This window comes from Haliotis rufescens, unplaced genomic scaffold (assembly GCF_023055435.1).
Source record: "Haliotis rufescens isolate VD_foot unplaced genomic scaffold, xgHalRufe1.0.p SCAF_13, whole genome shotgun sequence".
Lineage (NCBI taxonomy): Eukaryota > Metazoa > Mollusca > Gastropoda > Lepetellida > Haliotidae > Haliotis > Haliotis rufescens.
The window spans coordinates 17,924,678-17,947,994 of NW_025963813.1; the positions used below are offsets into that span (position 1 = coordinate 17,924,678).

At 45.2% G+C, this 23,317-nt stretch overlaps 1 protein-coding gene across 2 annotated transcripts in view; it reads right to left on the bottom strand.

Moving 5' to 3' along the window:
- Positions 1 to 380: 380 nt before the first annotated feature.
- Positions 381 to 23,317, bottom strand: part of LOC124132235 (protein Spindly-A-like) — a 47,049-nt gene continuing 24,112 nt past the window's right edge. For both annotated transcript variants that reach the window (XM_046496025.2, XM_046496024.2), the window contains 9 exons: positions 19,165 to 19,341; positions 18,784 to 18,969; positions 14,542 to 14,691; positions 13,263 to 13,361; positions 8,417 to 8,527; positions 7,903 to 8,043; positions 7,478 to 7,578; positions 4,436 to 4,620; positions 381 to 3,290 (listed from right to left, as the gene is read on the bottom strand). In XM_046496025.2, coding sequence (XP_046351981.2) covers positions 2,851 to 3,290; positions 4,436 to 4,620; positions 7,478 to 7,578; positions 7,903 to 8,043; positions 8,417 to 8,527; positions 13,263 to 13,361; positions 14,542 to 14,691; positions 18,784 to 18,969; positions 19,165 to 19,341 — 1,590 coding nt within the window. In that variant the 3' untranslated portion in view covers positions 381 to 2,850. The remainder of the gene's footprint in view (positions 3,291 to 4,435; positions 4,621 to 7,477; positions 7,579 to 7,902; positions 8,044 to 8,416; positions 8,528 to 13,262; positions 13,362 to 14,541; positions 14,692 to 18,783; positions 18,970 to 19,164; positions 19,342 to 23,317) is intronic.

The following is a 23,317-nucleotide window of genomic DNA, read 5'->3' on the forward strand; positions in this document are numbered from 1 at the left end:
AGCAAGGGATACCAGAAATTGGATTCAATCAGCACAAGGAAGTTTGAAATCAGGAGCTGTTGACAAACAGAAGAATGAAGAACATCTAATGATACAGAATTTTAGACACACTGGTGAGTTTGGTTTACCACAGCTTATAACAGTATTGGACATATATCACAGCTTGTGGGAGGAAAGCCTGAAGTCGTGAAACCCATGAGCACGGGTATGGTGCTGACAGGTCTTGAAACATAATCGAGGCGAACAGGGATTCCAACCCACGATCACAGGTTTCTGGTGTGGCCAAGGGAAGCAACTGGGTTTAGACACACTAAAACAGGATTTCATCAGTCGCTTGTCATTCCATTATCAGTACCAGATATAAACCAAATGACAATCAGTTATTTCATTACATTTTAATATATGATAAAGTTCTGTCTATATATACACCTTAAAATGTTACATACACATAGTATATGCTGCAAATCAGGGCTGACTGTCTTTCTCATTAGTCATGGTAATTGTGTTCCCATTGTTCACAACAAATTTGGTAACAGCAATCTTTAGCACCGACCTGTTGTTTGTTGTTAAATGCAGCATTCCAGCTATATGACAGCCACGTCTGAATACTAAGTCACCAATCCTGACTACCAGATCCACTTAGTCGCCACTTAAGACAAGCATAGATTGCTAGGTATCAATACATTTGGCTAAGATTATTTTGGAGTAGTGCACTTCCCCTGGCGCAGCTTTTCAGATTCATTTAGTGCCGCGTCGAGGGTCGAACTCACATCACCGGCTTGAAGTAAATGAGTCAGTGAGTCAACACTTAACCACGGGACTACAGGCGCTTTCACAAATATTTTCTCTGTGAAACTCAAAACTTGATAGACATATTTTCAATGTGTTTTCTTCAAATTACATTGAATTAATTCCTTAAAAGAGAAAGCAAACACACACCATACGTCACACTTACACTAAGGATCATAAAGGGGTGCCTAAAACAAAGGATCGTAAAAGGGTGCCTAAAACAAAGGATCGTAAAGGGGTGCCTAACCCTAAGGATCGTAAAGGGGTGCCTAACCCTAAGGATTGTAAAGGGGTGCCTGACACTAAGGATCGTAAAGGGGTGCCTGACACTAAGGATCGTAAAGGGGTGCCTAACCCTAAGGATTGTAAAGGGGTGCCTGACACTAAGGATCGTAAAGGGGTGCCTGACACTAAGGATCGTAAAGGGGTGCCTGACCCTAAGGATCGTAAAGGGGTGCCTGACACTAAGGATTGTAAAGGGGTGCCTGACACTAAGGATCGTAAAGGGGTGCCTGACACTAAGGATCGTAAAGGGGTGCCTGACCCTAAGGATCGTAAAGGGGTGCCTGACACTAAGGATCGTAAAGGGGTGCCTGACACTAAGGATCGTAAAGGGGTGCCTGACCCTAAGGATCGTAAAGGGGTGCCTAACCCTAAGGATTGTAAAGGGGTGCCTGACACTAAGGATCGTAAAGGGGTGCCTGACACTAAGGATCGTAAAGGGGTGCCTGACCCTAAGGATCGTAAAGGGGTGCCTGACACTAAGGATCATAAAGGGGTGCCTGACACTAAGGATCGTAAAGGGGTGCCTGACACTAAGGATCGTAAAGGGGTGCCTGACACTAAGGATCGTAAAGGGGTGCCTAACCCTAAGGATCGTAAAGGGGTACTTGGTGGCAAAGGGGATCCAAGGACTAGGGACAGAGTTGGGGTAACATACCCTAGCCCTAATACAACTAACCTAAAGGATAGAAGAGGCACACAAGTTCTGTGAGGTGAGAGCCACAGATGTTAGCCTGAGCCAACTAGCGCGATATAAGCTGTGCCTGACAACTGCATTGTTGTCGATCAGTGTCCAAGACTTAAACATCAATGACAGCACTCCTCATCCCATATGGTGGAAGGGAGCTAACTCTACAAATTTGTCTCTCCATTTCAAAGTCTGAGCATCAACAACCAAATGATTATCTTAACTATGGGAGGTAACTCCTCCTGGAAAACATTTTCTCTCTACTGCAAATACCTTCTGCAATGTCATCATGTTGACAACATTAATCCTGGATGTATAGCCCATGATGAAACTTGTATTAAAAATGGCATTTCCTCTTTTTCCAAATAATAATAAATGATCTAAGACAAAGTAACTTCTAAAAGACTTGTGTATGAACTTATGCAGTAAAAGAATACATTAAACATTGAATTGTTGACTAAAAGTGTGTTAATTGTTACATCAATTCAGTCTCCCATGGGCTGACAGCTTGAGCAGTCCGCACAGAGGATTGGGTACCGGTAGTAACAATGGCTGCCAACAGATACAGTCACCTCAAGCAACCATAACACTGAAGTGATGTAGGTGTGCTGCATTTGCATGAAGACTAGGGTACTGTTGTACAAAGCGATCTTAGTGCTAAGGAGATCGTAACTCCCCTACCTTAAAATTGACATACGAAAGTCTTGCGCCAAGACGATCCTATCTCCCCAACTTTAATATAGACTTTTGACAGTCGTAGCGCTAAGACGATCGTAACTCCCATACTTTAACATTGACTTATGACATTCGTAACGCTAAGGTTGTTTTGTACAACTGCATCCAGGTTTTTTTTGTTCTCTTGTGATAATCAGTCTTCTCTGGCAAAATGTGTTTCATCCTGAATCACTCTGAATGCTGAATGCGTTCCTTCCAAAGAACTAGTATACATGTTTGTTTTCCTGTATACATATTCACATTGGTATATCATTAGTCGGCCAATCCTTAACTTGCTAAAACTACATCACACAGACGTAGCAGCTACATGGTCCCAGGAAATTCACACTGAAACCAAGAGCCTCCAGAGAACAACATCACTGGTTTTTACATTCATTGACCTGGTTTGGATTAGCTCTTGAAATTTTCACTTTTGTGACAACCCGACCTGCCTTGGGTTTCCCCCCTTCCTTCCTCCCTGGCTTCTCCTCGTCCACTAAGGCAGTTTGTTCCTTCTCTCCTTCCGAGTTGACCACGGTGACATCATCGGACAGAGACACACTCCTTTCACCCGGGAGTCTGACCGATGTACACTTCTTCCCGGGCTGGTCTTCACCCGACTCGACGTTCTCCCGCTGACTCTCCACAAGCACACTTTTGTTCCCTGTCTTGTTCAAGATGGTGGAAGCATCAAGGCCTTCAATGCCGTGACTTTCACGGATCTTCATTTTCTCCTCTTCTGTCTCATCCTCAGAGTCGTCCAACGGAATCTTTTCCTTTTTGAAAACCATTCCATGTTTCTTTTCTTTTAACTTCTCTGCAAGTAAATCAACAAAGTAACATTTATGCAGCAAAATAACTTCATGTGTCATCAGTCAGACTACTTCATAGGGGGGCGGTGGGGTAGCCTAGTGGTTAAAGGATTGGCTCGACACACCAAAGACATGGGAACAATGTGTCAAGCCCATTTTTCGGTGACCCTGCCGTGATATTGCTGGAATATTGCTAAAAGTGGTTTAAAACCATATTCACTCACCTCATGAGGCTCAATGAATTATACAAATATTATTCCCCAATGACTGTTCTAAACAAAGGGGTACTGGAATCAGTGAGTTTGGCAGCGAGTGTTTCAGTCTATGACAAGGACCCAGTGTTTTTCATGCTTAATTTCATATCTGTATCTGTACCTGGCCAGTACCTGATCAAAGTGATTGCATGAACATCAACAATATCAGGATCCCTTCAGTTAAATGTAAGTACACAAGTAACACACAAGTAGGGTTACCTTAGCCATCCAAGTTTCGAAAGCTGTGTTCTGTGACAATCACGGTAAATATAAATACACATGGGTTGTATTGTGATATGTGTATTGCGGGCGGACATATTGCAATGTATCGGTATTCCAGTTACAATACACACCCAACACACCAGCCATGCGTACTGTGTGGGGTGGAGATTGCTTTGTAAAAGGACAGAGGAATGCTAGGAATACTAGCTCTATTACATCATTGCCATAAATCCTGTATTTTGGTTGTGATCACACTATAAAATCTTCAGATTTTCAACAGAAGTCCTCTTCACCATCAACTATCCATAGTCAGTTGTGCAAGTAATAGTGTCTTGCTGCCCAAGGCCTCTTGCACACATGTAAGGTGGGAAACCTCACTACTTTCGAACATCAGCTCTCCAGATGCAGATAAATGAAAGACTGATGACTGAGTATGATTTTAAGTCGCTTTTAGCAATATTCCAGAAATATCACGGCGGAAGACACTAGAAATGGGCTTCACACATTGTACCCATGTCGGGAATCGAACGCTTTAACCTCTAGGCTACCAGACCGCCCCGATAAATGAAAGAAGTGAGGTGAAGATTGTATAGTGTGATGACTTCCAATATACAGGATATATGGCAATGATGTATTAGAGGTGGGATATTCACATGAATTATCACCATACTAACCAGGGTCATATTTCAAGAGCAACTCTTCATTCTGGAGGTAGAGTTTGACACTTTGGCTGTGTAGTTTGGCCTTTTCCTCCTCCACAGTGAAGATCTCCTTCCTCTGCTGCAATACCTTGTTCTTTGAGTCCAGCAACAACATGCTCGTCACACGAAGCTCCTTGCCCACCTCCGCCAGCTCCTTCCTGAAACAGACAACCCCTCAGGGTGAGTGGGAGAACAGGGTCGTAGTCAGGTCAACACTGATGGAGCTCACTGCCCACCTCCGCCAGCTCCTTCCTGAAACAGACAACCCCTGGGGGTGAGTGGGAGAACAGGGTCGAAGTCAGGTCAACACTGATGAGCTCACTGCCCACCTCCGCCAGCTCCTTCCTGAAACAGACAACCCCTCAGGGTGAGTGGGAGAACAGGGTCGTAGTCAGGTCAACACTGATGGAGCTCACTGCCCACCTCTGCCAGCTCCTTTCTGAAACAGACAACCCCTGGGGGTGAGTGGGAGAACAGGGTCGTAGTCAGGTCAACACTGATGGAGCTCACCGCCCACCTCTGCCAGCTCCTTCCTGAAACAGACAACCCCTGGGGGTGAGTGAGAGAACAGGGTCGTAGTCAGGTCAACACTGATGGAGCTCACTGCCCACCTCCGCCAGCTCCTTCCTGAAACAGACAACCCCTGGGGGTGAGTGGGAGAACAGGGTCGAAGTCAGGTCAACACTGATGAGCTCACTGCCCACCTCCACCAGCTCCTTCCTGAAACAGACAACCCCTGGGGGTGAGTGGGAGAACAGGGTCGAAGTCAGGTCAACACTGATGAGCTCACTGCCCACCTCCGCCAGCTCCTTCCTGAAACAGACAACCCCTGGGGGTGAGTGGGAGAACAGGGTCGTAGTCAGGTCAACACTGATGGAGCTCACTGCCCACCTCTGCCAGCTCCTTTCTGAAACAGACAACCCCTGGGGGTGAGTGGGAGAACAGGGTCGTAGTCAGGTCAACACTGATGGAGCTCACCGCCCACCTCTGCCAGCTCCTTCCTGAAACAGACAACCCCTGGGGGTGAGTGAGAGAACAGGGTCGTAGTCAGGTCAACACTGATGGAGCTCACTGCCCACCTCCGCCAGCTCCTTCCTGAAACAGACAACCCCTGGAGGTGAGTGGGAGAACAGGGTCGAAGTCAGGTCAACACTGATGAGCTCACTGCCCACCTCCACCAGCTCCTTCCTGAAACAGACAACCCCTGGGGGTGAGTGGGAGAACAGGGTCGAAGTCAGGTCAACACTGATGAGCTCACTGCCCACCTCCGCCAGCTCCTTCCTGAAACAGACAACCCCTGGGGGTGAGTGGGAGAACAGGGTCGAAGTCAGGTCAACACTGATGAGCTCACTGCCCACCTCCACCAGCTCCTTCCTGAAACAGACAACCCCTGGGGGTGAGTGGGAGAACAGGGTCGAAGTCAGGTCAACACTGATGGAGCTCACTGCCCACCTCCACCAGCTCCTTCCTGAAACAGACAACCCCTGGGGGTGAGTGGGAGAACAGGGTCGTAGTCAGGTCAACACTGATGGAGCTCACTGCCCACCTCCGCCAGCTCCTTCCTGAAACAGACAACCCCTGGGGGTGAGTGGGAGAACAGGGTCGTAGTCAGGTCAACACTGATGGAGCTCACCGCCCACCTCCGCCAGCTCCTTCCTGAAACAGACAACCCCTGGGGGTGAGTGGGAGAACAGGGTCGTAGTCAGGTCAACACTGATGGAGCTCACTGCCCACCTCCGCCAGCTCCTTCCTGAAACAGACAACCCCTGGGGGTGAGTGGGAGAACAGGGTCGTAGTCAGGTCAACACTGATGGAGCTCACTGCCCACCTCCACCAGCTCCTTCCTGAAACAGACAACCCCTGGGGGTGAGTGGGAGAACAGGGTCGTAGTCAGGTCAACACTGATGGAGCTCACTGCCCACCTCCACCAGCTCCTTCCTGAAACAGACAACCCCTGGGGGTGAGTGGGAGAACAGGGTCGTAGTCAGGTCAACACTGATGGAGCTCACTGCCCACCTCCACCAGCTCCTTCCTGAAACAGACAACCCCTGGGGGTGAGTGGGAGAACAGGGTCGTAGTCAGGTCAACACTGATGGAGCTCACTGCCCACCTCCACCAGCTCCTTCCTGAAACAGACAACCCCTGGGGGTGAGTGGGAGAACAGGGTCGTAGTCAGGTCAACACTGATGGAGCTCACTGCCCACCTCCGCCAGCTCCTTCCTGAAACAGACAACCCCTGGGGGGTGAGTGAGAGAACAGGGTCGTAGTCAGGTCAACACTGATGGAGCTCACTGCCCACCTCTGCTAGCTCCTTCCTGAAACAGACAACCCCTGGGGGTGAGTGGGAGAACAGGGTCGTAGTCAGGTCAACACTGATGGAGCTCACTGCCCACCTCTGCCAGCTCCTTCCTGAAACAGACAACCCCTGGGGGTGAGTGGGAGAACAGGGTCGTAGTCAGGTCAACACTGATGAGCTCACTGCCCACCTCTGCCAGCTCCTTCCTGAAACAGACAACCCCTGGGGGTGAGTGGGAGAACAGGGTCGAAGTCAGGTCAACACTGATGGAGCTCACTGCCCACCTCCGCCAGCTCCCTTCTGAAACAGACAACCCCTCAGGGTTTGGTTATGGATGTGTTCTGAACATCAAAGTCAGTTTGCTAAATGACATCATTTCTTTTTAAGAAGTATCTTTTGGTTAAGTCTGAAAGACTAAAATGATGTAAATAAAACATGTTAAGTGCCCATGTAGTCATTTGTTTTCAGTGAGTTTGCTTGCTTGAACGCTGAATTCAACAATATTTCTCAGACATTTACCACTTTGATGAAACCCATGACAATGACTAGGTGCTGAAAAACCTAGTTACATAATCGGGACAAACAGGATTCAAACCCACAACCATAGATCTCGGGCATGCCCAAGGGATGCAACTCTGCACAGCTAATTGCTGTGCCTTAGATGACTGGGCCACCCATAACCCCTTCTAAAAAAGTTAAACTATTTGATGTGTACTCACTCCTTAGCCTTGAGCATGTTGTGGAGATACTGAACATAGTCTTCCTTGGAGCCATTCCCAAACACCTTGTGGAACGCGGCCATGTGGTCAGCCTGTCCGTGCTGGAACACAGACAGAAGTAGCCGCGGGTCAAAACTGGGCCATCTTGCCATTCAGCATGCTGTTGCAGACAGCTTCTAACTCACACAATATATACTAATTCTTGTAGTTAAGTTTGAAATCAAGTCAATAAATCGAAACATGTTAAAGGCAATAACTTTTGAACTGTATAATTGGCAGTTAAATTATTTATTTAGGGGCCTTTAGCATTTATAATGCAACAAAAAGTATTCCTTCTGCACCAGTTGCTTTCAGGAAAACTGACACGAGTGGGAGATCATAGTCCAAAGGAAATAAGAAAAATATCTCTTGGTCAAAAGGAATACCCCTGTTTTCTCCAACTCTTCAATTTTTGTGGCAAGATTTTTTATCTGTGAGTTAGCATCAGACAACTGAGACTGGAGACTGTCGACTGCTTCCCTGTCTGATTGTCCCCCGCTCATCTGCAGTAGCATCACCATCTGCATCTACACACAACACAAACAGCAACATCACCATCTGCAAACAACACAAGCAACATCGCCATCTCTACACTCGCCATCTCTACTGGTGTCATTCTGCATGTGATGTCAATAAGTAAGTTACAAGCGTGTCCATATTTAGTTTCTTTCTTGTTTCTGCCACAGTCAGCGATATTAAAGCTAAAAGTGGCGATACCACATTCCTTGCTTTCAGATTTATTTGGGGCATTGGGAGCACAATCAGGTAGATCTATCATGACCAGATGATTAGACTTGGGGCTTATATAACATTAATACATTTTGTGGGAAGACTACTGGCATTCACAACTCTTTACAAGTTCCAGCTGACGAGTCGAGGTCTAGATCTAGAGTTGTCTACCTTGAGTTTGTGGTGCTGTTGTTTCTCTATCTCACATTTTTCTTTCAGCATCTCAATCTGTACGTTCAGTGAGATCAGTTTCTTCTCTGCAACCACACGACGGTCTTCAACCTGCACAACAAATAAGAACATCATCCCTTTCTGTATTCCTTGAGAGTTACAGGACGAAGGCAAGCTTTCTTTGGTCACGATAATGAAACAGCACCATAAGGCAGGGTTTTCAAAACTCTGGGTCCAGGGGATCTCTATCAATTAAGTTTGAGGATCCACTCACAAAATATAAGTGTCGTGTAAAGTAATGAAATGGTGCAGTGTGTGAACTGTATTGTAAGATTTGATAAATACTTCAATTACAGGAACTTTATGGAACTTTATATTTCTTGTGACAAATGTCATATTTGGGAAAACCCTTTCTTGGTAAAGTCAAGATTCTAGTACTTTTAGGGGTGGAGTCACATCTGCAATTCGAAACCAAACTCCCAGAGTGAGGCACCTAATAGTCAGTACACAAAGTCAGGGAGCGTGGGTTCAAATCCCTGATGGGACCCAACCCCAAAAAGTACAAGAATCAAGAATCAAGTACTTCAGCAAGAAAAGGTTATCCCAAATATAACATTTGTTACAGTTGACTGCTTTCCAAATGGCATTGTGTGTTGATATCTATATTTCTTGTCAAGAATATTATTGTGCCTCCCTCTGGGTGCAACACTTTATGTGCCCAGTCTCCACATGTGCAGCAACATAAATATCTTGTCCTATAGTCCTTGCCAAAACTGCCAAATAGTAAAGGTATCATAAGGACAAGTAGAAATTTGCCATTTTAGGGGGATTGCCATATGTCATATTATAAGAACTAATGGACCAAACCCATGGGCATTGGGAGCACTGGGTTATGGCGCTCGGAAATCGTGGATTGTAACAATAGTCATCATTGTTTATGATTATCATTGCCAAGTTCCTGTATTTTAGCTGCAATCACATGAGGTGAGGTGAAATGGAGTTGAACTTTGCATCCAAGATTATGACACTTATACAAAACTCCCACCCTCCTCCCCATTCATCTGTCTCTAGTTGACAGACATTTTGGAAAGAAGCCAAGATTTTCCCGCCTTTGCAAGCCAAGAGCTGGATGTTGATTGGTGGTACTATTGTGGTGACAACTAATTGTGTGAAGTTCAAAGTGAAGAGGACTTCTGTTGAAAAATCTGAAGATTACTTTTGGTGTGATTGCAGCCCAAATACAGGAATTTGGCAATGATTAAATAAAGGTGGAGTATTTACAAGAATTATAGGCTGCTGGCATGCTTAAGGGAGATACCTCTGCACAGTCAAGAGCGGTGCCTTCAACAACGTGGCCACATTTGCAGGATAAGTTAAAACAATGACAAATTATAAAGACATCCATTTCTAATATCCATCAAGTCTTAAAATATTTCACTAAAAACAAACTGTTAACAATGTCCCAGGAATACACACATCTAAAAGGCCTGTAAGGTACAACTCCAAAGTGGTTATAAAAGAGTGTGTGTAATAATTGTTACAAGTGGTTCGGTAAAGTTTTGCCTTCAATAGTTGTGAAACATGTATATTACATTTTTACCCTGCTAGCTATACCAGTAAGTGACAGAGAGAACGTGTTCTTTAAAAAGAAACACTGAAAGTTAGCAGGGGGTCTGAGGGATTATATAATTTATGCATATATTGTTATGGCATGTATCACAAAAGTGATTCTTCATGCAACAAAACCTGCAGAATTATGCAGGTCTGAGGAAAATTCTTATCCCTGCAGAGAAAACTTAATGTATTTTGTTATTGTTTTGCAATTTTTATTATTATTTTAACCATCAATCCCAACTTTTCTGCAAACCAACTTTTTTAACCAAGTAATACAATGTAGTATTAAAAGGACTGATGATTCATTTCATAATTCCAGATGCTGAGATCAGACTTGAGGACGAGCTACAGCTTCTGTTACATCACATACTGACAAAAAGACAATAGGCCATAAATATGCCTGATGCTGCTCAATCTGTAAATCTACATGCACAATGGTTATTTGTAATCTGAGCCAGTAGGTTTGGAATCAAATGATTGCATTACTGGGCGAGGATGACAAGAGACCAACATACCATCTCTTCAATATAGAGCAAGGTTACCGGTAGACTTAACTGCACTAAATTGAATTTGAAAATAGATTTTACACACAGCAATGAGGTTGGTACAATAATTAGTGTACTGTAATATCAGGGTTGCCGACTTAAAATATATTTCCCTGAGATCACAAGACTGTCTACTTGAAAATCTTACCCGTCCTTGTCAAAAGTTGCCAGCCCAAATTATAGGGAATCAAAAAGTGATGATAAAACTCTTTTTCTGTTGTCTTTTACTTTGAACTTGAGTTAGGGTGGTCAGTTTAGTACAAAATAGACACCATGGCGATATGTATTGCAGAGTGCAGTCTATGACTTTAGCCACGGGTCCCAAGCCCTATCAGGTGAAGTGTCTTCTTGTCTAGTAGAACCTGCTTATGCTAGGCCACATGCTAAGACAAATCTACTGAAAATAATGCCAAAGTACAGGTTCAGGCTAGTAGACTTTAATGTTTTTGGTAGACTGTAACTGGCAGAAAACTACAACCATCCACATGATGGGTAAACTTTGTATTTCACCTGTCCTTGGCGTAACTAACGCTCCATCCAACTCTGATATTATGATAACCCGAAATCAGTGAAGTGAACAAGGAAGAGTTGGACTTGATCCCTTAAAACTTAGTATCACAGCATTCAAAGGAAAACAATGCCACAACACTGAAGTTCCCCTGGACATGTCGTCACCAGTGTAAAATGTCAAAGACAGACGTCTAAAAGAAGTATTTTCTGCATGAATATAACAAATATCAAGTAATTAAAAACTGTAAAGAATGTTTCTTAATCTGCAACAATATTGAAATACAGTTGAACGAACCCCAGATAACTTTTTCGGGTCTCGACAAGTTCGGAACAAGGTTTTACTACATTGTATAACATTAATGGGATTTTGTTTGTTTGTTGTTTAACACTGCACTTAGCAATATTCCAGCTAAATGATGGAGGTCTTCTAATAATCGAGTCTGGACCAGACGATGCTGTGATAGACATCATGAGCATCGATCCATCCAATTGGGATACAATGACATGTATCAACCAAGTCAGCGAGCCTGACCACCTGATCCTGTTAGTTGCCTCTTATGACAAGCATAGTCGCCTTTTACGGCAGCATTGGTTGCTGAAGACCTATTCTAACCCGGATCTGCTTTATCAGGCTTGAAGTTTAAAACTCAGAAGGCATTTTTCGAGGACATATAAGGAGCTTATCCTCTTGACCAAATTACCATCGGTGGAAACTAGCTTGTCATGTTTCAGCGTCATTGATGAAGTGCTTTTTGTGGAGACATTAACAGAATGGTATATTAGGGGGGACGATAAATCGAAATATCGATATGAATTGCTATTGGTAAGCACTTAAAGTAAAAAAACGATTGTTAAATCAGCTTCTGATCAATACTATTGATTTCAGTCAGGAATATCAATAGTTTTGATTGTATTTACCATAGTTTTACAGTTTCAATAAAATACATGCAATGCTGTTCAAATTTGTTTTTCTTTTGATCATGAGTGGTAGCAATTTACACATGGTATTGTGGAAGATTCTTTCTTAAATTATTAGGGTAAAGAAAAAACAAATCAGTCATATCTCAAACTTTACTTTCTATATGTTGTTATGGTTATCACATTCAATTGAAACTTCGGTTCCAAGGTTTAATTCAACTCTAAAATCCATCTAAAATGATAAACTGAAAGCTATTAATATTTATCACAATAGTTGCTTGCAATATCAATGGTTATCGCAATAGTGATATCCAGACCAATAGTCACCCCTATGGGATATTCACCAAGAACCTCTACTAGTGATAACGAAAAGCAATACCCCCCCCCAATGTTTGAACGTCTTCTTGCCCTTGGGATACCTGTTACATTGACACAACTGGGCTGGGCTAGTGAGACAGTACTAACTTTCATCCCTGCGTTTACAGAACCTGACACCTGTGGACTGTAGCTCACCTGATACTCTGACAAGCAACTAGTTACAAGAATGAAATCATCACCCTTCTAAACAAGGTGCAATGATGTGTGGTTACCTTCAACACTATTAAAGAAATAAACAGCAAGTGGGAGTTGTTTATTGTACAATAAAACTCAGCAGGGAATATAAACCAAGAGGGGCGCAACCACTCCGTTTTTATGAGATATGAGTCTCTTTAAGGATGTTAATCAAATGTGCAAGCTGAATAAAGTTACCTTAGTTTTAATAATGATGATTCCCTGAACAGAATCCGACCTCAGCAATGTCGGACAAGTCCATTTTATGAACGGGTGGGTTATGTTTGATATTTCCTGTATGTTCTCACAATCCTCACATCGATTATCTGTTCCTTTTCTCCTAGTAATGATTGTCATATTTCTCCCACTCTTGGATACAATTGTTTAGCCCCTGTGTTTATCTGCGTACCCCAGCTACATCCATGGGGAACAACTTGCTAGACATTTCCCTCTCAAATATAACGTCGTCAAATATACTATGTCATCAATTGCGAGCATATGTTTGAATCGTCTGAAATAACGTCATGACGGAACAATGATTTATCGTGAAATAAACCATGCCTCGTTCTTAATTGTTCTTTGCAATTTACCACGTAGCTATCTTATATACAATATGATGAATAATTTACAGTAGTGTTGTTACCTTGTTCCCCAAAAATATCACATGAAATCCATTCCCAACTTGTGTGAACGGCTGTCCCACATACCTCAGAGAAGAGAGAGTTGCCCTTGGAGTCGTGGCTGCTAGCCTCCATCCTCAGAGCTTCCAGCTGGGCCTTCAAGTCCAGGATCTCCACATGGAACCTCTGCAAAACCAAACATGATGAACCATCCTTCTTTGTACACTCCTGGTGACAATCTGTGAGCCACTGCAAAGCATGTTCTCATGTGGCCAGTACAGCCTGACACAATCAAGACTTCTATTGGCATAACACCACAGGACAACTCACCACCAAAGCTTTGCTCCAGTGCCAGTGACAACACCCTCTCCGTCTCTCCTCACTGACTTAGCACAGTATTGAGGGGACCAATTTTCCAACTCAGTCTTGACAAGCGTTTCTTAGATAAGCATGCAGACTTTCATTCATGTTACTTCAGCAGTTTCTGAGAAAACTTGTCAACATTTTACGCAGAATGCACTAAGCTGAAGCAAGGGCCATAACTCTGCAAAAATGAATTTACAACACCAATTTTCGAATTCATTTGAGATCATGACCGGTAACATCAGTGTGTAAACTTCCTTTCTTGGATTTACATAATTCTTGAGAAAATTTGTCCCCTTTGAGAAGCAAACTTCGTGGCAGGGATCATTAGACAGGATACATTCAAAAACAGAAGCAGCCCCATCCCCACCCTTTCCCCCAATGCCCCCAAACATTCCCACCAGAAACATGTTCCACAGCCAATTATGACTGCACCAAATCAGGGGACAGCTGACCTCACCAACATCTGGCAATATTGATCTTTCCTCCCAATATTGTTAAATGCAGTACACCTGAGTCCTGTGCCTCCAGCTTCCCTAAAATAAGCACTTCTAGTTTTATGGCATTATTTCTGGTTTGGAAAAACATATGCCCACACGCAAGACAACAGTCCGAAGTTTCTAGCAACCTTCATATGGAAGCATATGCCTTTCAAGGTTAAAAAACTTGACCCTCAATTTCATATGCTGGATTCTTTCTTGTTGAAGACAAAAGTAAAAGCTCCAACAAACATGACATACAAACACAGGCGCTGGTTGAGGACATTCCAGTGACCTTGCCTTCAATCAAGTTGCTGAAAACCTTACCACTTCAATGCCCTACCTTAAGACATGTACCAAATTACATGCTTGAATATTGCTGATTGTGGAATGTTACGCACTCAATTACTATCAATAATATGGATAATATTTTCACTGAGAGTTCTGAACATTAATAGGCCTAAGTTAGCCCCGGTGCCATACAGTGTAGTCTGTGAGAGAGGACACACGTGACGCCTGCTCACCTCCTGGTTGTTGCAGTATGAAGTCACTTGACACTGCAGATCCTCAATTTCCTCGTCCTTGCTGCACAGATGAGACCGGAGTAGTTCTCGCTCCTCTTTGTAATGTCTCAGTTCCGCTTCAATCTCAATCATCTGGGTCTTCAAGGCTGTCTGAGACACACAAAAAGCATAGAGCTTTATTTACCATTGAAACTAAACATGCCTTGCTTAAGACTTAGGAAATTTTCAAGTGATTAACATGTGTTTTGAAATTTGAGGTAGTCTACTGTAGGCATCTTCCCGAGGCAGGGGAGTTAACTGACTACAAAATTCCAGTTTCCACACTTGCTGAACTATGCTGGAATCAATAGTAGTGCCACCATGGTTATTATGAGTCATGTCCCTTCAATGTCCCTCCTATTGGCCAATCAGATTCCACCTCTCATCTCACTTGCATTTGCTTCAAACAAAATGGCGGCGCCCAGTCAAGACGATCTGATTGATAATCAAGATTGGTGTTTTAATAAAACAGGTCTTACCTCGTGAGGTGCATCAAATCATTTGAGCACCTTGACTAAAAACATGTAAAGATTTGCAAATATCTGTCTACGCCCAGTTGACAGTACACATGCTTAGCAAATCCAGTAGTGGACGGAAATCTGCATGCTGAAATCCATGTATTTACGAACCGGATGTCTAGTTCGTTGCGCGATTTTGATTGGACTATGCATAGACTCGTTAATCGGGCCAAACTGTAACTCTGGAATTCCAGCATAGTTCGGCAAGGATGGAAACTGGACTTTAACAGTCAGTTAACTCCCTTGCCTCGGGAAGATGAACTGTAGATTTCAATTGTATAAACAAGATGTATCTAATCTACAGTAGGTTCATCTCCATTCTCCACAATAACATGAGCGCTTTCAAATGTTGCCCTAATGAAAGGCATACTACTTAACACAAGGGCAAAAGGGCCAGCTATCTTAGAACATGCGAAAAAGAAGGGCATTTGGGGCTCCTGTCCTAGCTCCCTACCTTGTCATTCTACTGTGTGACTATCCCCATGTGGTGCCTGTCCTAGCTCCCTACCTTGTCATTCTACTGTGTGACTATCCCCATGTGGTGCCTGTCCTAGCTCCCTACCTTGTCATTCTACTGTGTGACTATCCCCATGTGGTGCCGCTCCCAACTCCCTACCTTGTCATGCTGCAGTGTGACTATCCCCATGTGGTGCCTGTCCTAGCTCTCTACCTTGTCATGCTGCAGTGTGACTATCCCCATGGGGTGCCTGTCCCAGCTCCCTACCTTGTCATTCTGCAGTGTGACTATCCCCATGTGGTGCTTGTCCCAACTCCCTACCTTGTCATTCTACAGTGTGACTATCCCCATGTGGTGCTTGTCCCAACTACCTTGTCATTCTACAGTGTGACTATCCCCATGGGGTGCCTGACCTAGCTCTCTACCTTGTCATTCTACTGTGTGACTATCCCCATGTGGTGCCTGTCCCAGCTCTCTACCGTGTCATTCTACTGTGTGACTATCCCCATGTGGTGCCTGTCCTAGCTCCCTACCTTGTCATTCTACTGTGTGACTATCCCCATGTGGTGCCGCTCCCAACTCCCTACCTTGTCATTCTACTGTGTGACTATCCCCATGTGGTGCCTGTCCTAGCTCCCTACCTTGTCATTCTGCAGTGTGACTATCCCCATGGGGTGCCTGTCCCAGCTCTCTACCTTGTCATTCTACTGTGTGACTATCCCCATGTGGTGCCTGTCCTAGCTCCCTACCTTGTCATTCTGCAGTGTGACTATCCCCATGTGGTGCCGCTCCCAACTCCCTACCTTGTCATTCTACTGTGTGACTATCCCCATGTGGTGCCTGTCCTAGCTCCCTACCTTGTCATTCTACTGTGTGACTATCCCCATGGGGTACCTCCCAAATCCCTACCTTGTCATTCTACAGTGTGACTATCCCCATGTGGTGCCTGTCCCAGCTCCCTACCTTGTCATTCTGCAGTGTGACTAACCCCATGGGGTGCCTTTCCCAGCTCCCTACCTTGTCATTCTACTGTGTGACTATCCCCATGTGGTGCTTGTCCCAACTCCCTACCTTGTCATTCTACAGTGTGACTATCCCCATGGGGTGCCTGTCCTAGCTCTCTACCTTGTCATTCTACTGTGTGACTATCCCCATGTGGTGCCTGTCCTAGCTCTCTACCTTGTCATTCTACTGTGTGACTATCCCCATGTGGTGCCTGTCCCAGCTCCCTACCTTGTCATTCTACTGTGTGACTATCCCCATGTGGTGCCTGTCCCAGCTCTCTACCTTGTCATTCTACTGTGTGACTATCCCCATGTGGTGCCTGTCCCAGCTCCCTACCTTGTCATTCTGCAGTGTGACTATCCCCATGGGGTGCCTGTCCTAGCTCTCTACCTTGTCATTCTGAAGTGTGACTATCCCCATGTGGTGCCTGTCCTAGCTCCCTACCTTGTCATTCTGCAGTGTGACTATCCCCATGGGGTGCCTGTCCTAGCTCCCTACCTTGTCATTTTACAGTGTGACTATCCCCATGTGGTGCCTGTCCCAGCTCCCTACCTTGTCATTCTACTGTGTGACTATCCCCATGTGGTGCCTGTCCTAGCTCCCTACCTTGTCATTCTGCAGTGTGACTATCCCCATGTGGTGCCTGTCCTAGCTCCCTACCTTGTCATGCTACAGTGTGACTATCCCCATGTGGTGCCGCTCCCAACTCCCTACCTTGTCATTCTGCAGTGTGACTATCCCCATGGGGTGCCTGTCCCAGCTCCATACCTTGTCATTCTGCAGTGTGACTATCCCCATGTGGTGCCTGTCCTAGCTCCCTACCTTGTCATTCTACAGTGTGACTATCCCCATGTGGTGCTTGTCCCAACTCCCTACCTTGTCATTCTACAGTGTGACTATCCCCATGGGGTGCCTGTCCTAGCTCTCTACCTTGTCATTCTACTGTGTGACTATCCCCATGTGGTGCCTGTCCTAGCTCCCTACCTTGTCATTCTACAGTGTGACTATCCCCATGTGGTGCCTGTCCCAGCTCCCTACCTTGTCATTCTACTGTGTGACTATCCCCATGTGGTGCCTGTCCTAGCTCTCTTACTTGTCATTCTACTGTGTGACTATCCCCATGTGGTGCCTGTCCCAGCTCCCTACCTTGTCATTCTACTGTGTTACTATCCCCATGTGGTGCCTGTCCTAGCTCCCTACCTTGTCATTCTGCATTGTGACTATCCCCATGTGGTGCCTGTCCTAGCTCCCTACCTTGTCATTCTGCAGTGTGACTATCCCCATGTGGTGCCTGTCCTAGCTCCCTACCTTGTCATTCTGCAGTGTGACTATCCCAATGCGGTGCCTGTCCTAGCTCCCTACCTTGTCATTCTGCAGTGTGACTATCCCCATGCGGTGCCTGTCCTAGCTCCCTACCTTGTCATTCTACAGTGTGACTATCCCCATGTGGTGCCTGTCCCAGCTCTCTACCTTGTCATTGTACAGTGACTATCCCCATGTGGTGCCTGTCCCAGCTCCCTACCTTGTCATTCTACTGTGTGACTATCCCCATGTGGTGCCTGTCCTAGCTCCCTACCTGTTCATTCTGCAGTGTGACTATCCCCATGTGGTGCCTGTCCTAGCTCCCTACCTTGTCAGTCTACTTTGTGACTATCCCCATGTGGTGCCTGTCCTAGCTCCCTACCTTGTCATTCTGCAGTGTGACTATCCCCATGTGGTGCCTGTCCTAGCTCCCTACCTTGTCATTCTACTTTGTGACTATCCCCATGTGGTGCCTGTCCTAGCTCCCTACCTTGTCATTCTGCAGTGTGACTATCTCTTGCTGTGCCTGTCCCAGCTCCCTACCTTGTCATTCTGCAGTGTGACTATCCCCATGTGGTGCCTGTCCTAGCTCCCTACCTTGTCATTCTACTTTGTGACTATCCCCATGTGGTGCCTGTCCTAGCTCCCTACCTTGTCATTCTGCAGTGTGACTATCCCCATGTGGTGCCTGTCCTAGCTCCCTACCTTGTCATTCTACTTTGTGACTATCCCCATGTGGTGCCTGTCCTAGCTCCCTACCTTGTCATTCTGCAGTGTGACTATCCCCATGTGGTGCCTGTCCTAGCTCCCTACCTTGTCATTCTACTTTGTGACTATCCCCATGTGGTGCCTGTCCTAGCTCCCTACCTTGTCATTCTACTTTGTGACTATCCCCATGTGGTGCCTGTCCTAGCTCCCTACCTTGTCATTCTGCAGTGTGACTATCTCTTGCTGAGCCTGTCCCAGTTCCTCGCTGTAGAAGGACCGGGAGATGTTGGTCGTCTCATTCATCTGCTCCTTCACCAGATCCTCAAGCTGCTTCACATGCTCTCTCAACTGACGCTCGGCATTCTGGGACAACTCAAGGTCTGCCTGAAGATGGCTTATCTGTAACCATGACAACAAATAGTTAAAATGGCTTTTCAATTTAGCTGGAAGTTCCACACTAAGCACCACGCCTCCACTACAATTTTATAATTAACAATGACAACTGAACTCTACTGTGAAGCATACATGTATTGTACGACCAACATCAGCAATGACAACTGAACTCTATTATGAAGCATACATGTAGGGTACAACCTGTTTTCTAAACTGTCCAGCTTCCTGGTGAAGCTTTGCTTCAAGTTCGTCAGTGATTCTCTCCCTTTGAACTGCCATCTCCTGTTTGAGAGACGTGATCTCTTCATTGTACCACTTCTCCAGACTGGCTTTCTGGTCGTACTTCATCTGAAGACTATACAGCTCCTGCTCCTTGGCCTGAACACACAAGACAACAGACATGGTCAAACGTCATCATAACTCATGTTAACAACATCAGTACTTTAACTTCAATCATTTTCTTTCTTTTGTGCTGCAGTCAACAATATTCCAGCTGTATCACGGCAAGAAAACAGATAGGGCAAGGCAACGGCACTGGCTTGTAGCATCATCAACCAGGCTGTTCATGTTCAATAACACACAATCCGTCTGGTCATGCTACAATACACAAGGAATCGGAAACATAAAACGGTGAGTATGTAACCCAGTACTAAGAGACAACACGATAGTGAGTGAGTGAGTGAGTTGGGTTTAACGCCGCTTTTAACAGTATTCAAGTTATATCGAGGCGTGTCAGCTTCATGTGGGAGGAAAGCACGAAGTGATGCAGGTCTCAAACGTTTACCACTTTGGTGAAACCCACGAGCACGGGTATGGTGCTGACAAACCTAGAAACATAATCGGGGTGAACCAGGATTCAAGCCCATAATCATAGGTTTCTGGCGTGCCCAAGGGATGCAAATCTGCATAGTGAATCGCAGCGCCTTAGACGACTGGGCCACCAGTGCCCCCCGACAATATGATAAAGATGAGAGCATACTGCTGAAAACATGGAAACAGAAGCAATAAAACAGACCGCAACCTCCCAAACTAGGCATGCACAGAACAAGAAGGAAGTTGTCAGGAGGATCAACAAACAGTTAATATATATACATCTTACAGCACTAATATAGAAAAGTCTACATGTGTATTAATATATTAGTGCTGTACTATGTATATTCACTCGCTGTTTGTTGATCCTCGCGACATGACGGTCAACTTCCTTCCTGTTCTGTGCATGACTTGTTTGAAAGGCTGTGGTTTGTGTGTTTCAGTGCAGCCGTTTCCATGGTTTCAGCAGCTTTATCTCATCTGTATATTGTTGTTTCCTATTTTGGGTTACATAATCTGATTGCTTGTGTATTGTAGACATATAACAGTTTTCTTACTGCAGTCTGTCAGTTTTCATAGTACGATTGAAACTTAAGTCACCAAAATCAGCCTTTCATGCAGAATTGTTTTTAAAAAAGGTCTATACACCAGTTAACAAATTGCCAGTACACTGACCCAAGGAAATAAAAGCATTGAATACCTAAAAGAAAACTACAGTAAACTGCATTCATAATGAACACGCTTATAATGAACTGACGGACATAATTGTTTTTGGCTCCCCTCTAATTGCTGTACATTTTATCATGTAACACGCAAAAACAACATAGCGGATATAGCGAACTTACTTTGTAGTCCTGGCATACTGTCAACGACAATCTTTATGTTTATAACGAACTGTTAATTTCAGAGATGGTCACGTGCTACTAATCAGCCTATCAAAACAGCTGTGGCCATGCGCAGCAAAACAAAGGGGCAGTAAAGAGTGAGTGAGTGAGTGAGTGAGTGAGTGAGTGAGTGAGTGAGTGAGTGAATGAGTGAGTGAGTGAGGTTTTTACGCTGCTTTAAGCAATATTCAAGCAATATCACGGCAGGGGACACCAGAAATGGGCTTCACACATTGTACCCATGTCAGGATTAGAACCTGGGTTTTCGGTGTGACAAGTGAATGCTTTAACCACAAGGCTACCCTACCACCCAAGCAGTAAAGAATTGAAGGCAAGTGATTAACTGGATTTAGTACTGGCACCTTCTCAATTTACACCCTCAGTTAACGATTTTTTTTACTTATCTTGCATTACTCCTTAAGGCATCTGTATCGGACAGTTTGGAGGTGGGTAAACCTTCAGAAATACAGAAAAACCTCAATAATTCACACCCTGAAAACACGACCCAAGTTGGTCGATAAAACATGAAGCGGAATAGTTCAGAAAAACGCCATTATGGTACGCCTTTGACATCCTTGAGAGCCACAATGCTAAGATAATGACTAGCGAAAAATTGTGTCAGACCTCCAAAAACATTCTTCCATAGTTGTTCTAATAGAACAGTTGCTGTGTAAAGCCATGGTAGAGGCTAGCGCCCTGATCTCATGAGGGTTATTCGCTCTCTGGGGATCCAGTTTGGCGATCTCGTAAGCCGGAAGCATGAATCGGCGTAACCATAGGGATATGGTGTTGCGACTTACTTCCGACGTTGACGTAGGAGACACGGGTATAAATCACCACTCCTCGAACCAATCCTAGTCTTGGAGCGGCGGATGAAAACTCAAAGTGCTCGCACTGGGCAAAGGAGAAGTTCACCCTTACCTTCAGCCCCCACAATTGTTGATATTGGTGGGATGGCTCAAAGCATACCTGGGTGATGTCGATCGCATGTAGCTCGCTCACCCGTGCCGCCGTGGCTAAAGCCAAGAAAAATATTGTTTTCTTGGTGAGGTCATAAAACGAGGATGCATAGAGAGGCTCGAAGGAGGGCCCTCGCAAACCTCAAAGTAGGACATTCAAATCCCAAGCAGGTGAGCGGAACATGGTCTTCTGATCCTCAAACCTGAATGAACGTAGAAGGGCCTGTAGTCCCCAGACCTGTAGTCCCCATCTTTCGATTTTCCGGAACAGCCAACACTGTGTTAAGTGCAACCAAATACATAGTAATGGTGATACCTTTCTATGGGTACGCAGATGTAGCAGGTATTTGGCTAGGAATTGTGGTGACACAGTAGTAGGGCGGTGAACCCGTATACCACCTAAGCCTGGGGATCTGGTAACAGGGAGACGTACGTCATGAGTTGGTGGTGCATCCTGCAAGTCGAGATTGATCAAGGAATCGACCACCTTTATGCTGGTTCTGAGCAGTCTCAACGTGGTGAGGTGGAAGTTGAGTGGACGCTTCAAGTAATGTTCGTTGAAGACAGAGAGATTGTGAATCATTCTCATCTTGTCCTTCTTGGGTACCAGCCCGGTGTTATAATTGCCTGACTTGCCTGCTCACTGGGATAGACTGTGAGAGACATGCTCTAAAGCCTTAAGCGCTGTCTAATCTCGAGCGTAACTAGAAACTTTGGCATACATGTCTGTCATCTGTTCATTAAACAGAGAAGTAGATGACCAGGGTTGCCGTAGCAGCCTGGGCTTGAACTCAGAATCCCAGGTAGATGTGGTGTCCTTTTTATCCACCCTGTTACCAGGGGAAGGCACTGATATGAGACGGTCCGCTACCCAATGGGGTACTTGCACTTAGCTGAGGTGTGTATTCCATTCTACCAAGGAATCCCCATCTTCGCCAATGAAGAGTATGACAATCAAAACGGTGTTGACGTGTTTGTCTAGACAGTGATCGGCTTCTGCTCCAGTGCGTAGCGCTACCTCTGACAGAGGGCATGGATGAACCACCTAGTGATAGGGAGTCATGCGTCGATGTAGCATAGTATATAGCAATGAATGCACTGTACTATGACGTGCAATAGGCGTACTGTAGACATTAGGTGCCGGGGTAGGCGCTAAGCCCCTTGCCATGGGTGTAACTGACACAGGCACTGATACATAGGCATGGGCATGGGCGCAGGATACAGGTGTGCCATAACCTGCTGCCACATGGACTGCATGGAGTTTTGCATTCAATTAGTGTCCTGGAACGGTATTGATGCTTGAGTAACATCTGCTGCGCTGGATAAGTTGTTGGGACAGTGCTTAGCTGACCATGCATTGCCTGCGTAACATTGCACGCTGTAAGCCCTGGGGCTGATGTTATTGTAGCGGCGCCTGTTTAGTAGATAGTCTCAGCGCTTGGCGCTGGTCCGAGACACAAAGCTCATTGGTGCTGACTTGATTATGGCCTGCGCCTGAGCTACTCCCATCTGAGCAATTACGATACGCACAATATCCTCCAGTATTGTTGATTTCGGCATGGGATGCACTTTTGCAGTCACAGTGATGGGAGCCTTATTGCCCACCGATTACAATGGCTGCGTGGTAATGACAGAACCACGTCTGTCGCTATCTAAAGATAATTAGTTTGTGAGTAACCTGCCTATATATTGTAAAACTCG